The sequence below is a fragment of the Panthera uncia genome, chromosome A2, assembly GCF_023721935.1.
Source record: "Panthera uncia isolate 11264 chromosome A2, Puncia_PCG_1.0, whole genome shotgun sequence".
NCBI lineage: Eukaryota > Metazoa > Chordata > Mammalia > Carnivora > Felidae > Panthera > Panthera uncia.
The window spans coordinates 24,978,730-25,000,225 of record NC_064816.1 but is presented as its reverse complement, the minus strand read 5'-3'; the positions used below and the strand labels follow the sequence as shown (position 1 = coordinate 25,000,225).

The following is a 21,496-nucleotide window of genomic DNA, read 5'->3' as shown; positions in this document are numbered from 1 at the left end:
CTGCCCCTCCCCTACTTGTGCGTGCATGCTCGCTCTCTCTCTCTCTCTGAGAAATAAATAAACCTTAAAAAATAAATAAATAAAAAATAAAATAAAATTTTTAAAAGGCAGATCAGGGACACCTGGCTGGTCAACAGGTAGAACATGCAACTCTTGATCTCAGGGTTGTGAGTTGGAGCTCCCTGTCGGATGATTACTTAAAAATAAAATCTTAAGGGGTGCTTGGGTGGCTTAGTCGGTTGAGCACCCGACTTTGGCTCAGGTCATGATCTTGCAGTCCGTGAGTTCGAGCCCCGCGTCAGGCTCTGGGCTGACGGCTCAGAGCCTGGACCCTGCTTTGGATTCTGTGTCTCCCTCTCTCTGCCCCTCCCCCGCTCATGCTCTGTCTCTCTCTTTCTCTCTCTCTCTGTCAAAAATAAACATTAAAATTTTTTTAAATAATAAAATCTTTAAAAAAAAAAAAGCAGATGAAGGAAATGGCAATGACTAGCTACATTCCTGAACTGTAGCAAATAGTCATTTTCTAGAAAACAGCATCGTGAAAGGAAACCGTTTCACATTAACAATGGGGAAACTGGACAGCCAGTGATAAGGTGACCTCAAACAAGCATTTTATGCCTTGATTAAATTCAATCCATTTGACCAATTTTGTCAACAAGAGATTTACTTTGCTGTTTGAAGCTTTTTTGCTATTAAAGAAGCATGACCTTGAAAATCAGAGATTCCTTATTCTAGCCACCACCCTTCATTATGCTTTAGGGAAAGCACTTTTAAAACAAGCATGGACAGGGGCTTATGGGTGGCTCAGTTGGTTGAGCGTCCAACTTCGGCTCAGGTCATGATCTCATGGTTCGTGGGTTCAAACCCCACATCAGGCTCTGTGCTGATGGCTCAGAGCCTGCAGTCTGCTTCAGATTCTGTCTCTGGCTCTCTCTGCCCCTCCCCCGCTTGTGCTCTGTCTCTAAAATACATAAATAGTAAAAAAAACAAAACAAAACAAAAAAAAAAACAAGCACAGACAAGCCAACCTTTAAGTGAATGCACATCCGGAAAGGGCTTCAAACAAAGTGCCCAGTCCCTATACACACAAATGCACAAATGATTGCACAGTGCCACCTCGATGTCAAAAGGAACCTCAAAAGGCAAGTTGGTTTGTTCCAGAACTATCAGGGTCTCTCTGGTGTTCTAAATCATGCTAAACAGATAAGAACCTGACCACTAAGATTGAGAACTGCACACAGCACCACTGCCCTGGCCCTTGGTCACCTTAAGACTAAGCTGACACCAAGTAGGGAAATGATATTTTCAAAGGGAATGAGTGTATGGAACATCTTGTTACAAGACAAGTGCTTTGCACTCTTCAGGAAGTCAATGTTATACATAAAAAAAATTTTTTTAAGGGAAGCTATTCTAGATTTAAAAAGTCTACAGGCACCTGGGTGGCTCAGTCGGTTAAGAGTCCGACACCTGATTTCAGCTCAGGTCACGATCTCATGGTTGTGAGATCAGGTCCCGCACTCAGTGCAGAGCCTCCTTGGAATTCTCTCTCTCCCTCTTTCTCTCTCTTTCCCTCTGCCCCTCCCATGCTCATGCTCTCCTTCTCTCTCTCAAAATAAAAAATAAAAAAAAAAAACATTTCTTTAAAAAGAGTCTAAAGAAACAACAAAATCAGTAAGTCAATCTTTTTTAAGTTTATTATTACTTTCTTTGGAGAGACAGCACACACGTGCAGGGAGGGCACAGACAGAGAGAGGGACTGAGAATCTCAAGCAGGCTCTGTGCTATCAGTACAAAGCCCAACATGGGGCTCAATCTCATGAAATCTGAGATCATGACCCTAACTGACTAAACCACCGAAGTGCCCCTGTAGTGAATCTTAATCAGATCTTGGTTTATAAAACAGCAAAAACTATGATAGACAATTTTAGGACAATAGGGAAATTTTCACATACACTGGATATTAGTTGATATGAAATTGTTAATTTTCTTACTGTGATAATGAAGACTGGTTATACAAAAGGATGCCCTATTTTTAGGAGAGGCTTGCTGATGTACTGAGTGAACTGTCACAATGCCTACAGTGCATTTTCAAGAATTCGACAACCACACACACACACACACACACACACACACACACACAAAGGGCTCAAGAAAACTATTGTTAGAAGGGTTAGAACCGCAGATTCTAGGAGAGGATATACAAGATATCTTGTGCCTCTAAATGTGATCCCAACTGTAATTACGAAAATTAAGAAATATAATACACTCCCTTCCTTTCCCCATAACAAAGGGAGTAAGTTGTAGCTCACGGGGCTAATCTTTACCAGAAACCACCCTGGGCTGAAACACAACAGTTCTTAAAAAGCTGGTGTGCTTGAAGTCAGATGGCAGCCAGAACACCAAATGCCTCAACATGCCTTTACCCCACCATAACATTCTGAGCAGAACACTGTCCTGCAGCCCGCAGTGGCCTCAGTGATCATAAACAGGATGTCTCAGCAAGGAAGTGTCTGTCAGGGGGTCACAATAGCTCCCTCCCCATGTGGAAATCTGAAGCAGCGTGAGCATGACCAAAGGAGAAATGAATCAGCAGCCTGATGACACAGGCACCTGCACCCCCTATCCCCAGCAGATTGGGCCTCTCTGATTTCTCATATGAAAAATGGGAAAATAGTCCTGTCTTCATCCCACGGTTACTGCACTAAAGTCACAATGCAATAAACTCATTCTCCATCACATTAAAGCAGCAACATTTCTTAAAGCCTAGATTCACAAAGCAGAAAAGTTGCTCGTGAACAAATGGACTTTGAGGTAAAAAGCATCTGACAAAGGAGGCCTGGGAGGTCTTCAAGGATCAAGCCTATACATTCTTGATTCTAAGAACCTTCTTCCTGAAGCCACATAATCATGTCTAAGACCAGAGGACAAGTCTCAAACCCAGCAAGACCAGTGCTTACCTCGGCCATAGGCCCTGGCTTTCTTCGGGTTGAGTTTGGGCTTCAGAGGAGCCCCTGGCTTGAGCTTGGCTTTGGGGAACTGGGACAGGTAAGTCATCACCGAGTGCTCATCCACATCGGGGTGAATAATTTCTTCAGGAGTGATGACCTAGAATAACAGCATGGTAGGTGAACACCCAGAGTACATCACTTATAACCGCTAAAGTTTTTGCAAATGTCTCAAGTCAAACACTCTAGACATTAAGAAATTGAGTCAGCCTCTAAATTAAGTGAAATTATATCAAATTACATGCCAATGTCAGTGTTTTTAACCTTTTAGAGGTGTCATTATTCGTTTTGGAAGCTGAGGACGCCCTCCAGACAATTTTTTTTATGTTTATTTATTTATTTTGAGAGAGAGAGAGAATGCGTGCACACGTGCACGAGCAGGGAAGGGGCAGAGAGAGAGGGAGAGAGAGAGAATCCCAAGCAGCCTCCGCGCTGTCAGTGCAAAGCCCAATGTGGAACCCATGGTTCATGAGATTATGACCTGAGCCGAAATCAAAGAGCCAGACACTTAACCAACTGAGCCACCCGGGAGCCCCTCCTCCAGGCGATTCTGTATGTAATTTCCAGAGGTGCACACCCACCCTCCAAAAAAGGCCTGCTCACCTCCTACCCTGGGGAAACTTTCCAGAAGGGGTAAGCTGTGTCAAGTGAGGAGAAAGAAGAAACAAGTATACACAGGATTTGCACATATTACCAAGAAGCACATAAACTGGCCTTTCCCTTTGCTCATCTACCCATTGCCTGCATCTCTATTAACTCTGCTACCAATAAAGAATAGTAATAAAAAAAAAAAGAGAGGGGGCGCCTGGGTGGCTCGGTCGGTTGGGCGTCCGACTTCGGCTCAGGTCATGATCTCACGGTCCGTGGGTTCGAGCCCCGCGTCAGGCTCTGTGCTGACGGCTCAGAGCCTGGAGCCTGTTTCAGATTCTGTGTCTCCCTCTCTCTCTGCCCCTCCCCTGCTCATGCTCTGTCTCTCTCTGTCTCAAAAATAAATAAACGTTAAAAAAAAATTTTTTTTAAATAAAAAAAAAAAAAAAGAGAGAGAACACAGCAACATATTAGATCTGTGGTCTTGCTACATGCTGAAGCCCTAACCACCCGGGTAATGGTATGGGGAGGTGGGGCCCAAGGGAAGTAAGTGGGTTTAGATGAGGTCATGAGGATAGGGCCCCCAGGATGGGATTAGTGCCCTTATTAAGAGAAGGAAAGACCAGACCTCTCTTTCTTTCCCATGTGAGGGCACAGCAAGAAGCCAGTTGTCTGCAAGTCACAAAGAGGGCCCCTACCAAGAACTGACTCTGCTGGCACCTTGCTCTTGGACTTCTAGCCTCCAGATATGGGAAATAAACTTCCGTTGTTTATACCATCCAATCTATGGTATTTTGTTAGAGTGGCCTGAGCTGATGACAATGGGTTTCAATACATTAAGAGCCGTTAAAAAAAATAGGGAGGAAGTTAATTTCTCCTGACACGTAGCCTAGGAGCAAGATTACTCCCATGCTCGGCAGGTAGCCTCCTTGAAGGCATCACAGCCTCAGGCCTACTACCTGACCTAGTCCTAAACAGTACAAAAAATCTCTCTGCCCCCAGTAAGGGTGCTGAGGAGGTAAGGTAAGGCAGTACTCCTCAGACCAACAGAAGGCTCTGTCTCATGAACCGGGTTAACTAAATGCAGATGAATAACATATATACCCAGCTTCCCTCACCCCAAAGTAACACACACACACACACACACACACACACACACACACACACACACACCAGAAAACATACTGATCATTATCCTCCAGCAACAGAACAGCTACTTGGGTTTGAACAATTGCCTTCACTCATTCCATAAAATGTCGGATGTGCATTGATTTGACATTTCTTCCAGGCAGCTCCCTCAACAACTATACAGTGCCAACATCACATGTATGTCAAAAGTAGATGGTTTTAGGTTTAAGAGGAGATGAAAAAGATACCACACCACTTACTGAGGGTGGGAGAGCCAAGAAATGGGCCATGAAGCAGAGACATGATGTCAAAACCAAAGAAATACAGGCAAAATTTTCTATCTCCCAAGGGATCCTATTACAAAATACACTGAACTCGGCTCTGATTACTTAGTCCATAATGTAACCAGTGGTGAGGTCATCCATCCACGGCACTGGCCACCTACAAGTTCTCTTGACCAGGGCTTCAAATATGGGAGTCTTGGTATTTAAATGTCAGGGGGAGTTTTTTAGCCTCCTTGAAAAACCTTAGAAGACAAGACCTCAACTACGTAATGTGGCTACTGTCAATGGTACCCAAGATTTATTCAATTTCCAAGTTCTCTTGTCATATTCCTGTGATAGGATTAGGAGCAATACAAATTCTTCCACAATTTCCAATAATGGTAGGTTATCCTGGTTTAAATTTAAAAAAAAACTTCTAAGTCCTATGACTTTCCCTAATATACTGAATCTTAAAAAAAACTTCTAAAATATGTAAAAAGTGGTCACATATTGGCTATTTCTTACAGTTCAACCTAATCATTAAAGTCTACATTTGCAGTCTTGTATCTCAAAACAGTCTTTGAGATCTTTGGAGCAGAAACACTAGAAAATTTTCCACATGTGACAGAGCACTGTGAAGATTTTTGAATGATCTACAAGCACCTAAATCAATGGGAACCTATTATTATGGGTAAACTGAGGAAGAGGGGAGAGTGTCATAGGCAATACTCTCTGAGGGCTGAGGCTGAGGATGTCAGACTGCCTGCCACACCGAAAGAGGCATCCACAGAGTCTCAGAACAAGCTGGAGGATGGAAACAGCCCCATGGGACATGGTGTTGCTTGTATATATACCTGTGGGACACCCAGCCAGTCGTCTGCTTGCTGCATAGCTTCCCGTGCATTGTCCACAGGCTTTCGTGGATCCCAGGATTCCCAGTCTGGACACAGACCTGTTAATATGACACAAAAGATTCTGTTAATATTAACTCACTGAAAAGATTAAAGGAAGCCATGTGCTTAAATTAAACCCCTTTGGTATCTTAATTCAGAGAACAATTTCTTCCTAAAATCACAGTGAACTGTATATTTTAAGGGCAAAAAGTATCCACTCCTCCAGAGTAGAAACTATTCTGAGTCTAAACTGAGAATTCTCCTTCAGGCTGTTATTTTCTTGCATTAACACAGAGATTATTCATTCCTTGAAGGTGTGATATAAATAAATAAACAAAGCCTATAAAACTATTTGAGCCTGGTGCCTTTTTACAGGGGATTTTCCCCCCCACCACATTTGCACTTCTGTAGTCCAGTCACCAAACGTGTAGGGTTCACGCCAGCTGGATATTCTACAATTTAACTCAAAATTGATACAATCTATGTAGAAATCGTGTAAAATCCCACAGGTTAAGGGCTCAGTCCCATAAGACTGTCCCCTTTCCCCACTTCACCAAATGCAAGTCCAGGTTGTCACTTGGACTTCTAACAGACCATTCTATAAATTGCAGGTTCTCACAATGCCTCCTCAGATTCAATTGTTAACCAGAGTGGATCACAGAACTCAGGAATACCATTTAATTGCTAGATTACTGATTTATTAGAAAAGGCTACAACTCAGAGTGCCTGGGTGGTTCAGATGGTTAAGTGTCTAAACCTTGCTTTCAGCTCAGGTCATGATCTCACAGGTTCAAGAGATCAAGCCCTGTATCAAGCTCTGCACTGACAGCATGAAGCCTGCTTGAGATTCTCTCTCTTCTGTCTCTGCCCCTCCCCTGCTGACACATGTGTACACACTCCCTCTCAAAATAAATAAATAAACTTAAAAATTTTTTTTTAAATAAAAGGCTATAACTTGGGATGCCTGGGTGACTCAGTCAGTTGAGCATCTGACTTTGTATCAGGTCATAATCTCGCGGTTTGTGGGTTCGAGCCCCACATCGGGCTTGCTGCTGTCAGCCTGTCAGCACAGAGCCTGCTTTGGATCCTCTGTCCCTCTCTCTTTCTGCCCCTCCCCCACTCTCACTCAAAAAATTAAAAAAAAAAAATTTCTAATTAAAAAAAAGTTACAACTCAAGAACAACCAGGTGAAAGAGATGCATATGGCAAGATACGGGAGAAGGCGTGTGGAGCTTCCATGCCCTTTCCAGGTGCACCACCCTCCCAGCACCTCCTTGTGTTTACCAACCTGAAAGCTCCCTCAAATGTATAGTTCAAGGAATTTTGTGGAGACCTCAACATGTTGTCATGATTGATTAAATAACTGGCCACTAGTGATTAACTCAACTTCCATCTCCTCTCCTCTAACCTTGGCGGTTAGGAGATAGGGCTAACAGTTGGGACCCTCTAATCACCTGCCCCCATCCTTAGCAGCTGTTTAAAAGTCATCTCATTGGGGCGCCTGGGTGGCTCAGTCGGTTAAGCGTCCGACTTCAGCTCAGGTCACGATCTCGCAGTCCGCGAGTTCGAGCCCCGCGTCGGGCTCTGGGCTGATGGCTCAGAGCCTGGAGCTTGCTTCCGATTCTGTGTCTCCCTCTCTCTCTGCCCCTCCCCCGTTCATGCTGTGTCTCTCTCTGTCTGAAAAATAAATAAACGTTAAAAAAAAATTAAAAAATAAAAATAAAAAAAAATAAATAAAAGTCATCTCATTAACATAAACTCAGGTGTGGTTGAAAGGAACCATTGTCCTGGCTCTTATCACTTAAATTCTAAGGGTTTTTGGAGCTCTGTGCCAGGAAAGGGACAAAGACTAAAATACATGTTTCTTTTATAAGTCACAATATCACAATCCTATTCCTAGATACATCTAAAAAGACTGCACTAGCAACTGTATTCTGTATAATTCAAAAATCCACTTGCCCAAAAGCCCAAACCTAGAATCATCTTAAAAGCCTCTGTAAACAGGAGAAGTATAGGACTGAAGTAAACATCCACAGGTTTAAACTGGTAAAGAGGTATCCTGAAATGTGTCTTTCGGTGGAAGCAAGGAAGAGGGTGCTGGGAAATTAACTAATGCTGAGCTTTGAGTTAGTTTGAGACATCACCAGCTTATAGGCTTTCAAGACAGAATGAGGCCTGGGGTCAGCCTGCCCTCCCTGTCCAACATAGGCTAGCCAGCTCCGCTTGGAGTGTGTCGGGAACCATTAGCTTACTAAAAACTAATGTGACCAGCATATACAGAGTATTCGTAAATGGAAAATATGATTATTAAAGTAAATTTTTTATTAGAAACAATCTTGAGGGTGCATATAAACACAGGCTCTGGTTTTTCTACGGAGTGTGTACCAGCAAACTCTACCCATCAATCTAAACCCTCCAGTGAGGATAATTACTACCTTGGTGTGCACTCAACCACTCAGAAAAGGGGGGAAAGCCTCCAACTGGATCCTGATCAAGCACTATTTCATAGCAACACAGAAAAAAAAGGGTGGAGAACGCCATGTATAGTCACCCAGTGGTTGATAAAAATGGGTACTTTCCACTCAATGGAAGTTTTTAGATTTTCATGCCAAGTCAACTAACAGGGCCACGTGTTTCTGCTGAAGTCAATGGGAAACCAGGCACCAAATGTGGGAAGAGGCAGGACTTTGGAGTCTGAAAGCTAAACATGCTCCAAGAACTACAGGATTCATTGGGGATTTGGGTAAATAACTGAGTTCAATGCTCAAAAAGTCAATGGATACACCTAGAAGGTAAACAGAGCCAGTTTTAGCTCCCTTTGCTCTTACAGGGGGCTAAAACTAGGAGAAGACACCAATCACAGCAAACCCAGCTTTCCCATGAGACAACCAAGGGGCTTTGGGCCCACAAATCTCCATCCTAAAGAGCTGGCTCAGGCAGCCATGGACACTTACCTGGGGCACAGCTGTCTACCAAGGCTCCCAGAGCCTTGCCATCTTGCCAATTCTGGTTAAAGTTGGTGATGGGCAAGTAGGGGATCTTGTTCTGAATCCATCCCAGCAGCCTCTGCTTTGGCGTCTGCTTCTTGGCATCGTCATCCCCTTCGTCCTCCCACACGGGCATGGAGATGGAGTAGTGGAGGATCAGTGTCCACACCAGGCCCAGGATGAGCTTCAGGTTCCCATCCACAATGGCTTTGCTATCTGGGGAGAGAGGCACAGGCGTGGGTTGGCACCTTCCTCTCGGTTGTGAATGAAATCTTCATTTGTCAGAGAACCACACAGAACTATTTCAGCATGAAAGGACTGTAATGTTACAATTTGCTTCAAAATACTTGAGGATGGTAACAGATGAAACTAGATTCCAAAATGTTTACCAGTGTCGTGAAATCATGGGTACATGAGAATGTATTATACTTTTATCTCTACTTTTGCATACGTTGGAAATGTTCTGTAATAAAAAGAGCTTTTAAATTTTAAAGGACTCATTTCAGAAATATGGACAATAAAAAGAGGTGGCTGAATTCCAGGGACAACCATCTGTTTAACTTGATAGTATGTGATCTACCAAATTATATGTGTATGTGTTTATATATATATACATATACATATGTGTGTGTGTGTGTGTGTGTGTGTGTGTGTGTTTGCTGCCCTGAATTTATATTCTACTATACTTTTCTTTTCACTAATCATTATGTCCTAGAGGTGTAAGAGGCCAGTTTCCCTTCAGATCTCACCATCTCTGGGTGTTATCAATCATTTTCATCTCTGCTCTTCTCTCCAGTTAGTCATTCATAAGATAAAGTCATTAATAGTTAAGCTAATCCAGCTGGGCAAAGTCTCTGTTGCCAGAAGGATAAGTGACCGGCCCAAGGTCCTGGCTCCTCTCTAGTGCTCCCTGAGCTTAACACAACAAGCCATACACCAGCCCCGTCTAGGAATCTTCCAGGAAATCTCCCTGCTGCTGGTTTCTACCTTCTACTCCCTTGGCTTCTCTATGGCCCTCTGTCCTCTTTCCAACCTCTACCTACATCCATCAAAATCCAAACATTACCAATAAAATCTCTCTATCTCTCTCCCTGTCTCCCCCTGCACACACTTCCCCTCCTATCCATCCCCAATCTTTCTCCCCCTCTCCCTTCCTCTCCTGTCTATACCCCCATCTCTCTCCCCCTCACCCACATCCTTCCCCTCCTATTACCCACCCACCCACTCCCCCCTCTCAATTTCTTCCACCCTTTCCCCACCAAACAACCCCTGTTGCACGCCCCTATTCTACCAGGACCCCAAACTGAAAATGTCAGAGCCATCATGGACTCCTCCTTCAAATCTCAGGTTGCCATTTCAACAATGTGTCAATTCCCTTCTCTACCTACATCTCTTGGCAAATCCTTTTCTCCACCTTCCCAATAAATGTGTGGCCCCTCCTCCCCTCTCTCAGAGTCCTCGACAGCCATGAAGCTGAACCATGTTCACATAACCCTACAACTATCTTTCTAGTCAGTACCTCTGTGCTTCCAAATTCACCAATGGTCCCAACTGCCCACAGTCAAACTCCTTAGACATACAGCACCCTCAGAACCCCCAAACACACCCTGCTTTTTCACCCTTGTCACCCCTCCCACCACAGTTCACACTCCAGACTCAGAGACTCCTCATTCCTGGACTACATCCTGCTTTGGACCCCATGGACCTCTCCATGTGTTCTGTATTCCCTCTGGTGGGAAGACCCTTCACCCCCATCCTCCTGTGGGACAAGCCCTGGCTCATCATCCAAGGGCCAGATCCAACAGGTGGTGGCCCTTCACTCCCACCAACATGTGTGTGACTGTGCCAGGGTCCTCTCAAGACAAAAACCATTCACTCCTGAGCCTCCAAGCCCCCATTCCAGGACTGTGAGCACCTGCCATGGAGTGATGAGCCTTCACCATCTTGCAGCTCCCTTCACCCTGTCCCACCCATTCACCCACCCACCACAAACCACCTGAATGTCAGTTAGACACATGCCAGATTGCACTTAATGAAACCCAACTACAACCACATGAGAAATATACACACATACTGAGAAGGAGTAAACCCCATGTCACTCAAAACTGAAAGGGTGGAGACTTTTTTTGTTTTTAAATTCACCTGGTTATTGTTAGTCTTCTCACAAGAAAAGATCCTCTTAAAAGGGCGCACCCAAACCCACAGAAACCAAAGGTACTTTTATGGTTGTAGATTCAGTCATAATAAAACTCGATCGTGTAAAACTGTACAGGGTAAAGAGTATCATAAACTGGCTGGTAAGACAATTTATATTTGAGCAATCCTCACTCAATCCTCACTTAGCAATCCTCACTAAGGTGCCCAGAGATTTTCTATGCAATGAATTGTATAAATAATAACTTTTAAACAGGACAGTCCACATAACTCACAGGGCTCAGCGACAAATGAAAATACATGACTTCTCGTCCAAAAAGGATTAAGAATTTCAAGATGGCAACAGCAGAGCATTAAACCAAGCACAGAACCCTTCTGAGAGCAGGGCCCCGTACAGCTGCACAGACTATGTGACCATGAAGCCCCCTCTGCTTCTGAGGTCTTGTGGTCAATAAAGCGATAATCTGCAGAAGACACTTGACCGTGCACAGAACTTGAACATCCGAGGAGTTCATCCCACGGACCATATTTTTCTCCAGCTGGCAGCCCTTGACCATGACGGAATTTTTTTGATAAGATGTCCTGTTATAAGGTTGTCTTTGAAGCGCTACTGATTACTGAGTTACTACCTACCAATCATAAGAAATTCCAGGTCAAACAATTTTCCATGCCAGAGTCCTTTATTTAAACTAAAGGGAGAAGAGCAGTCCTCAGAAGGGGGAAGCACGAGGTGGGGATGAAGTAAAGTATGTGAATGCTTATCGTTAGTCAGCATACCTGTGCTGGACCAGGCAAGGTCAGGTCTTGCACCAGGCAGGATCTGAACAGGCCAGAAAGTCTCATGCAGCCACAAGTATCAGACTACAAAGTTCAACTTTCCTGAGTTATGTGTTAAGTGCTCTTCAAATGCAAACTTACAGATTTTATCCATAAATCAAAACATGAAACCAGTTTGCTCTATTTTTACCCGGCTTACACATGTTGGTCTGAAGGAATGAGACATGAGTCTTTTTCGAAAAAGATTTCAGGGGAAATATGACCCAGTAAAAGTCTGAGCCAAATTTATGAAAAATACAATGCCCAGAACTTCTGTTTCCAATGAATTCAAGGTGGGTGTCCAAACGGGAAAGCCCCCATTAAGATCTCCTTGGGATAAATGATACTTTTGCTCTGCTATTCTAAGAAGCTGGAGAAAGAACAGTCCTAGTTCCAAAAGTGATTTTGACAGGTGAAGGTTCAAATGCTTTACCGAACTCTTGGAACAATAAAACGATGGCGACTTGCCCAAAATGACTCCCCCTTTCCCACCCACATGAAACAGAAGACTCCCAATGCCTTGAAAATGAAATGCTCCACAGCATTACAGTGTCAATGTCTGACCATCACAACAGACTACAGGATTTTCAAACGTGAGCGTGCTCTGTGATGTTTATGTCGAGTGTAAACATGAAACAGAAATGTAAAAGGAGGAAAGGTCCAGGTCAGCTGGAAGCCTCTCTGGCAGGATTCCACCTCATTGAGAGCCTCTTTCTGGAATAAAATAAGCCAGCGCCTGCCACGCCTGCTGGACCTCCTAGAATCTGCTTAGGTTGTAGTTGGCCTGGAATCTGGCCACAGGTTTCTCCTCCCCAGATCCAACCAATCACAATTCCCATGTAACTGGTCCTGGCTCTGGACAGCACTGACCCTCCAACCGCATACACACCCTCTGGAACTACTTAAAATTATCCAGCATTGCTTCTAAGTGAGGGCAGTGGCTTTTCTTCTTTTTTAATAGCTAGAAAGTTAATTTGAGCTACTGCAAATTCTAGGATGGAATGTTTTCACGTCATTTCTGTACACCGGTTCTCCAGCCCTCCCTGAGTAGCAATCAGGAATGGGCACATTTATGGGGGAGGAAACCAGCTATTTTTAGGCAATCTTTGGAAGCATCTTGGAAACATCTACTGCGTAGACAAGTTCCTCTGAGGAAGGGAGATGGTGATCTTTCCGTCTCTCATACCAGGAGGGCAGGATCCACGCCACCAACTGCATGCTCACCACATTCACTGTGCCCATCTCCTCTCCTATTACTGATTCACCAGGGTGGCATGGTGGGGGTTGGGGGGGTGGGGTGGGGAGGAGAGGCCTGAGCAAGCACCGTCCCACATTTCTGCCCTCCTGAGTAAGAACAGCAGGTCATCCAGCAGCCACAATGCAGCAGCTCACTGCTGGGTCAGAAACAGCCAACAAGGGACTTCAGGGATCAAGGAGACGTAGGAGTTTCGGGAAAGCTCCTCCTAGTACGCTTGAGGAAAAGCACCCAGACCATAATCCAACTATGACTTGGTCATCTGGAGAAGAGTCTGTCACCCACTCTGCCTCTGTCCTCCCATCTCTATTACCCTCTGGGAGGCAACGTGGCACAGTGGTTTAAGTACAGGCTATGGAACCAGCCGCTCCTCTAGACAGGTCACTTTGAACCATCCATCCATCCTCTCTGGGCTTTCTGTTTCTTCATTTACCAAATGGGAATGATCCCAGTCAACACCTTCACAGAGCTGTTACTAAGAAGCAGGTGGGTTATAGAACACCATGAGTTGAGCATAATGCCGGGGACAGGGTAGGCACTTCATAATACCTTCCTTCCTCTCCTTACTCATTCACCTCATATCTGAATACCTGCTCTGTGCCCAACACACTTCCCTAGAACCAGAAGCCCAGAAGCCATAATCCCGGTTTTGTAGGTGAGCAGGAAACAGAAGTCAGGGTTAGTCAGGGTAATTCACAATAGTACCTTGCGAATTAAAAGGAGGATGAAATGTTCAATGTGTCACTTCCCTGAGCCATGGAATTCATTAGAAGGGTCATGAGCCTCTGGGGTCCCTGTTCTCCTGTCCCAGGAGGAGGCCAACCTACATGCTGTAGTGAACCCAGGACACATGAGGTAGGTGCAAGGGGGACATTGCAGCTCCAAGTGCTTTAGGAGACCACTATGGCCTGAGATTCCTGCAGACAGAAACCAAGAACTACACAGGAACCCGACTGCTGATAATCGATCAGACCTTATTGAAAGAGAATATGGTGTGAAAAGAGGCCCACAAGAGCCAGGGGTCTGGCCCCAACGTGACTTCCCAACTTTACATTTCCCTAGGGTTAACCTTGATCCTTGGCCTCAGCTGGCTTGGCCTGGAACTCTCCCCCCACCTCTCTTGACCTAGATAATGCCTCTTCTATGCCCAACTCTGCAAAACTAGAATAGGTCCCCGGCCAAGTGCCCCCTCAATGCCCTGTGCCCTTCTCTCTCAGTGCAGCTACAGCTGTGCCTGCCTCCTGTGCTCAAAGCGGCAGCACCACAACAGCAGGAACAGGCTGTTTGGCTCCCCCGATCATGGACGCTTGGCTGTTGGCAGGCACGTTCGGCTCCCTGCCCTCTCCTCTCTGGTGCTCTGTGAGAGACAGGGCTGCTTCCCCGCTGAGTGGATGCGAAAGTACACACACAGCCTTTCAGACAGAATTCTAATCTGCTCCAGACTGTGTCCACCTCTGAGCCTCCAGCAGGCAATATAGCATGTGGCACAGAAACAAGGCTGGGGAGGTCCCTGAGGCTCTGCAGGCGTGGGCTTGGCACCAGCAGGCTGGCTGCAGAGGCCTGGCCAAGTGATCCGACCCCAGCATGCCTCAGTCACTTTACCTGTAAACTGGGGATAATGTTGGAACAGGAGAATACAGCTGCTGGGAAGACTGCCTGCCATAACACATTTGCAGCATTCAGACCCCTATACAGTCAGTTGTCATTAAATGCTAATATTAGTACTATTACTCTTACCACCACTGACTTCAACATGCTTTTATCAACCTTGAGACAAAAAGAACAAAGGCAGAAGGGAAAAGTGAAAGCTTAACAGTTAAAGGTGGTGACCTCCGCGTAGGCACCGGGGTTTCCTGTCAGCCTTGACTGCTTGGGTGAGCCAACCCAAAGAGCATCCTGTGAAGAAGGGCTGCCCCAAGGTCACCCCACAGTGCAGCACTCGGATCACCTGGGCCCAGGATGCAGGTGGCAGACGGGGCTCACTGGCATCCCAGCTTGGTTTTATGGTTCCTCCCCACCCTGCCTTCTCTTCCAGCCTGCACAAACTGTGGCTGAATTGTTGGCCTCGGTTGCCCAAACAAGAGGGTACCCTCAACTAAAAGAAGGCTAAGTTTACCACCGTCCTCAGTTTCTCAGATGTCACCGTTCCCTTCATCATTAAAGATGACCATCTCAGTCCGCCGTCCAGAACCAGGGTCCATTTCTGGGGGTGCAACGGTCCTTCCATCCGTACAGCCCGTGATGGACTATGTACACAAGACTGTGCACCTGCCTAGACACCCATGGGCAGGATGAGGGGGCCAGATGCCTTCACCCCTGCTCAGGGCTTCGTACAGGGCCTCAAACCATCAAAAGGCCACACAGACTTACAGCCAGACTTGACAACTCACACTGGTGATGGCTGAAGGGTACTTGTGGTGAAGGCCACAAAAACCCTGCCTCCTCCTCTCCCAGGCATGTGGCTTCCAGCTGGACGGTCCTTCCTAGCCTCCCTTGCAGCTCAGCAGTGTGGTGGCTTCACCAACAGACAGTGAGCAGACAGAAGGGTGCCATCACTTTAGGACCTTGGGCAGGGGGAGTGCTCCCTCCTACCGCCAGCAAGAGCCCCTGACATTACAGTCACTTAGCTTCAACCTGCGCTCGGGGAGGCCAGGCAAGGTGATAGAAAGAACCTGGGTCCCAGAATAGGGTGCCCTGCCAACCTGAAGACTGAAAAAAGCCACTGGATTTGGGTTTTTTCTCTCTTTGTTACAGCAGCTTACCTATAATAAGAGGATGTTCTGGGCCCTGAAGTCCTGAAGTCACACGGGCCAATTTCTAATCAGTAAGATAAAATACAGATCACGATAAAACAAGGGTGGATTGGAGCACTCTGGTCAGCTGGATTTCCAATCCTTTTTCTTACTCAGGAACTCTCAAGGATGACAAAGGAAGTGTCTGAGTTAACAATTTTTACACTTCACTTCAGGGTTCAGTTAACAAAGAGTTCATTTGGAAGGCCTTTTCATGTTAGTAATTTTTCAAGAGATGACACAATAGACCAAAGGTGGCAAACGGCATCAGCATGTGAGGTGAAAACCCTTTCAGGTGTTGAGAAAGATTCTCAGGCCCTATCTGGGGTCAACAAGAAAATAGATTACCAATGTCTGCCACGACCAGGCACAGGGAGTGGAGGCTCAATGAGGAAGAACTGTATAGATTAGCCATGCCTGCTCTGGGCACGGCATGGGGAGCAGTGGCTGGGACTTCTCTGCAACAGAATTGAGCAAACATTGCCAAATCCCTGATTGGAGACTTCTACTATAGGCCCATAACACATTCCTTATGCATAACCTCAGACTTCAAATTTCCTACTTTGCCAACTATTCCTTCTGTTTTCTCTCACTTGCTGGACAATTTTTGCCTGGAATAATTGGAACAAATTATTTCATAAATACCTTATTTTTATTTTGGTACAGAGTTTTTGGTGGACATTCAGATCACAGATACTATGCTGGTGTCCTGCTTCATATGTATCCCAAACACCCGATTCTCTGGTTAAGAGGCATCCTTTGTTTAAAAGAGGCATTTGCATCACTCGGTGGGCTTCCAAATGCCACTTTTCAAAAGTTTTTATCACTTCTGGGGATTACTTTATATCCAGCGACAAAGTCATACTGAACCTGAAATGAGACTGGTATATTTGTGGGTCTAGAACTTAGTCTCTTCCAACTAGTATTAGTGGGAAAGTCTTAAAAAGTTAGAACAAGGATTCTAGTCTTGTTATAAAGATTACAGAAAGAAGGGAAAAAGGAAACACGCCCCAAAATGGTCAAAGCAATGTATTCTAAACTAGGTTTTTGACCTCAAAGCCACAGGTCTCCTAAGTGAGTAGTAGGACAAGGGTCCCAGGGACCCCTAAGCGTGAGCAGAGAGTGGAGGAGCCCGGAGTCCAGTCACTGGGAGGTGCTGGTAAACCCCAGTGTGAGCTCAGAAGTTCTCAGCGCGGTGATGTCTGTCCCTGGCCCATAGCTTTTAGGCACAACTGCTCTGAGAACATGTGCAGATCAAATAATAAATGCTGGCTGCGAATGGAGGTCCTTGTCACCTGTGGACTCCAGCTCAGCCTCACCTGAAACACAGCTCACGGCCCAGGCCGGTCCTGTGCACGCAAGTGCAGCCCACAGGGAAACCCTTTGGGGAAAAGCATGAGGGCAGGAGGAACCAGGCCCAGGAAGACTCCTAAGCACCTCCCCCTCCTTACATCAACAGCAACCAAACTGTAACAGCAACTCCAGACTTTTCCAGATCCTTCTTCCAGACCTCTCCCCTGGGCCTGGCCCTGTGCCACATGCATCACCTCATGTAACCCTCACAGCAACCCTAGAAGGGTCGCTTTTATGCTTAATCTCATTTTACAGATGGGAAGACAGAGGCCCGCAGAGGCAATTGTCAAAAGTAACATACAGGAAGAACCCAGATTTAAACCCAGTTCTCTGCTGTCTGAGCCCAAGCCTCCATACTTCTCTAAATACACATTATGCCATGACAGCTGTATAAGGTGAGGGCAACAGGACTCACATTTCACAGATGAGACAGAGTACAGGAAGGGACACACCCCTGGGGCCCACGGCCAGTTAGTGGCGAACTTGGGAGAGGAACCCAGGTGGGGTCTCTGAACCTGCCACTGCCCCAATCATTCCCACAATCCCTAAACTGTCGAGGTTTAGAAATGAAAAATGTGGGCAGAAAGTGACAGCTTACGGCCTAGGAGGTGCAAGCAGAGGTCAGACTTGTATTACTTTAGTCCCTCTGTCTCAGTCATGACTTGGCCTTTACTGCATCCCAGATGCTGACCTACCGCTCAGCATGGGAAATCAGAGAAGATGGCAGAAAACACACCTCTGTCCCCATTTACCCCAACCTACTGGTCTGTATTTTCCCCAGAAAATAGAAATTAGGGTCACTCACATACTTGAAAGCTCCATTTGTTCTCATACCCAGCAAACACTTCTGCCTACAGAATGCCAGGCCCTGTGCTGGACACAAATTATGCTTTTATGTAAGATAATAAGTTAAATTGGCTTTAAAACACTCCACAAGGAGATGACAACATTATTATAATGAAAACCATCCACCAACCCACTTCTTGCAACCCTGCCCCGGGGAAAGACATTGAAGACTTTTTAAGGGACAAAAGGCAAAAAAATTTCTTTTTTGCCTTTTGTCTCTCATGCTAAGCTGTTTCTTAAAAAACTTTTTTTTTCCTTTTGTGATTAAAAGGTAAAAAATAATAATGCTGATGAAGAGGACAGGTATTCATCCTTCCACCGCAAACTTGTAGAAGTTGAGCCTTGTTAGAAAAAAGATCAAGGTGGTTTCCTTGGTTTGAAAGGGGAGGAATCAGTTTGCATACACCCCCACCCCCTGCCCCTGCAGCCCACATCATGTTACAACTCCTATAAGCCTGTTATAGAAATGGCAGCCTGCCCAATGATCGTGAAGTCATAAAGTGAACAAAACTCCCAATTTAAAGTCTTGAATAGGAACCAAGCTGAGGGAAATTCCAAATAGTTTATAATAGCTGGCTCCCATCATTACCAACAGAAAAAGGATGAAGTTGGAAGAAAAGAAATTCTCAAAGGACAGACAAAGGGAGGGGCACATTCCCTGCTTTACCTGTATTGACACTTTTCAGACAGTTACCCACTGTCGAATTTGTACCCCCAAATTTGAATCTTCAACCCAAAATTACACGAGGAGGCCTTTGGACACACGTGCCACCTAGCCACAACAGAGCTCTCTCAGCCCAGACCCAGGCTCCTCCTTGTGGGTAGAACTCCACACCACCAACATCCATGGATAAAAAGCGTGGACAAGAGGGCAGGACTGAATCCACTCAGGCAAAGGGGAGCCCACCTGCTAAAAGAATTAGTAGCCAAGAAACCCAGGTGCCAGGGACACTGAGTTAGTCAGTGATGGAGCAGTTAGGGTTCAGAGAAGCCTGGCTCTCCTCCCAAACATGGCTACCATGTCACTTCAGTGGGTCACTTCCCGGGTTTCAGTATCCTCATCTGTAAGCTGAGAGTCAGAACTGAACTCACAGTGTCAAGCTATTGTGAGATAATGTAGTAAATTTGGTAGCATTCTGCCTGAACCAATCCACCATATCAGCAGAGACCAGTATAGCTACTATTATTATTTCTGCAATATTATAAACACACACAAGTTCAAGAACTAACAGTGTCCCATTAACATCATGAAAGATTCAATGCCATTCAATTCTGGTTCAAGACTGCCTAGAGCCAAATACCCCAGAACTCAGCCTTCTAACACAGACGAGCATTCCATCTGCTAACGACCACAAGAGCCAGCCCCCATCAGGGACCCAGGATTAAGGCTGATAGAATCAAGATGTTCTTTGCTCAGTGAGCTGCCTGAATGAACTGGCAGTTTGCTAAAATCTGCAGGCCACCCCAACTCCTCCAGCAGATTCCTGAGCAGTCTGCAGGGGCCAGCCTGGGCCACTGTTGACAGAAAATTAAATGCAAGGTCAATAAATTCAATGTGAAGCACAAAGTATTCAAGAAAGTTCCCTTAAGGGATTCCTTTTTCTAATGGGGGGAGGGAGAGGCTTGGATACTAAAGTGATCTTTAACCATGAAAGCAGTTAATTACCATAATATAATGAGGGAATAAAACTGAGAACAACATAAATGCTTCCCCACGAATAAATAGTTAAATAAACTTTCAGAACGTTCAAGGAAGAAAGTAATAGGTGGCTAGGAAAAGAATGAGAAAGATACAGATGTTTGTTCCAATAGGGACAGGGCCATTTGTAGAAAAGTATAGAACATGCAATTCTGTTTTGGAAAAGGCATGACTCTGCATCTGAACAGAAAGATCTGGAAGCATGCAGAGTTGTTGCAAGCAAGCATGTTGTTCACTGGCTCTCTCTCTGGAAAGACGTAGGGTGATTGCAAAAGACAAGCTTTCTTTTTGTTGTTGGGACATGCTCCTGTGTTGTTTGAATTTCTTTTCTTAGTTTGAATTACATGTGTTACTTTTATAATAAATTGTGACACACACCTCCCAAAAGAAAGAAATACAGGAATGTGTACGTTAAGGAATTCTTCACTGAACACAGAGGCTTGTCGGGATCTATAGGCACTGATGTGGGAAAACTGACAAGTTTTATCAAACAGTGAAAGCAATGTGTATCATGGGTTCGCACAGGAGTAAAGGGGCAGCCAGGGAATTCTGTAATTGAGTTCATATATGCATAACATACCTTCTGAAAAGACAAGAAACTGTTCACCAACTGCATTTATTTCTGGGTAGAGGAACAGAGAAAGGGGGTGAGGAGGAGTGGGAGGGAGCTGGTCTTATCTTTTTATACTGCATATGATTTACACCATGTTTGATGTTACCTATCAACAAGAAACAGAATACATGAAGGCTTGGCAAGACTGGTCGGCTGTTCTCCTGATCTCCTCTGCTCAGTTCTCACATGGTGGGTCATCCAAATGCTTTACCAGTCCTCAGCCACACACATTCTCCTGGACAAGCAGTCTCCGTGCCTCAGGAGATGGCCTCTGCCATTTCCAAATAGATTGCCAGAGGAGGGGAAGATGTTGTCATTTGGTTGTCTTTGGGCATGCTTACCAACCCAACAACAACAACAAAAATTGAGGCACCTAGGTAGTTTTGTCAGTTGAGCGACTCTTGATTTCAGCTCAGGCCATGATCTCACAGTTCATGAGTTTGAGCCCCACATCGGGCTCTGTGCTGACAGCATGGAGCCTGCTTGGGATTCTCTCTCTCTGCCCATCCCCCACCTCTCTCTCTCTCAAAATAAATAAACCTTAAAAAGCAAATCAACCATCCACCTTCCTGATCCCTTCCTACCTCCTTCCCTGGCACCCTAAGAGTATCTTTTCCAAGATGCAGAGACTCAGCCACTCAGTTATACGTGAGGACAGAGGGTCTGGCCTGATGAATGACCCCACCGAATTCTCATTGCTGCCTTAGGAGGTACCCCTGTTAGTCCCATTTTCCAGATTAAAGAAAATGATAAGCAGATAAACTGAGCCCAAAGCCACATAGCTCATAAGTGGTAGAGTAGGATTTGAATTCAGGCCCTCTAACTCCAGAATCTGTTGTTGACTGTTCCACCTGGAGGCCAGGATGGGGCTGCAAAGGAAAAGGCTCATCCACAGACATGGTAATATTACAAAGGCTTTCTAAACTGGCAAAAGCTGGAGAGGAAATAAATGCTAAAGTTTACATCATCCTCCTAAAAGAGATTTATCGCTGTGCCCCTGAACTCTGTCCCAAGATAAATGGCCATGGCAGTAAAATAAACAGACCAAGCACATAGCAGGCCAGCTTCTCTGCTAAAATGGGAACAAGTTCCAACATCCCTAAG

General features: G+C 45.3%; 1 protein-coding gene across 4 annotated transcripts in view; it reads right to left on the bottom strand.

Annotated features, from left to right (window-relative positions):
* The window catches only part of FLNB (filamin B), a 142,982-nt gene that overhangs the window by 77,004 nt on the left and 44,482 nt on the right, over positions 1 to 21,496 (bottom strand). For all 4 annotated transcript variants that reach the window (XM_049640769.1, XM_049640770.1, XM_049640771.1 and 1 more), the window contains exons 2-4: positions 8,832 to 9,080; positions 5,839 to 5,936; positions 2,958 to 3,105 (exon numbers count right to left, since the gene is read on the bottom strand). In XM_049640769.1, coding sequence (XP_049496726.1) covers positions 2,958 to 3,105; positions 5,839 to 5,936; positions 8,832 to 9,080 — 495 coding nt within the window. The remainder of the gene's footprint in view (positions 1 to 2,957; positions 3,106 to 5,838; positions 5,937 to 8,831; positions 9,081 to 21,496) is intronic.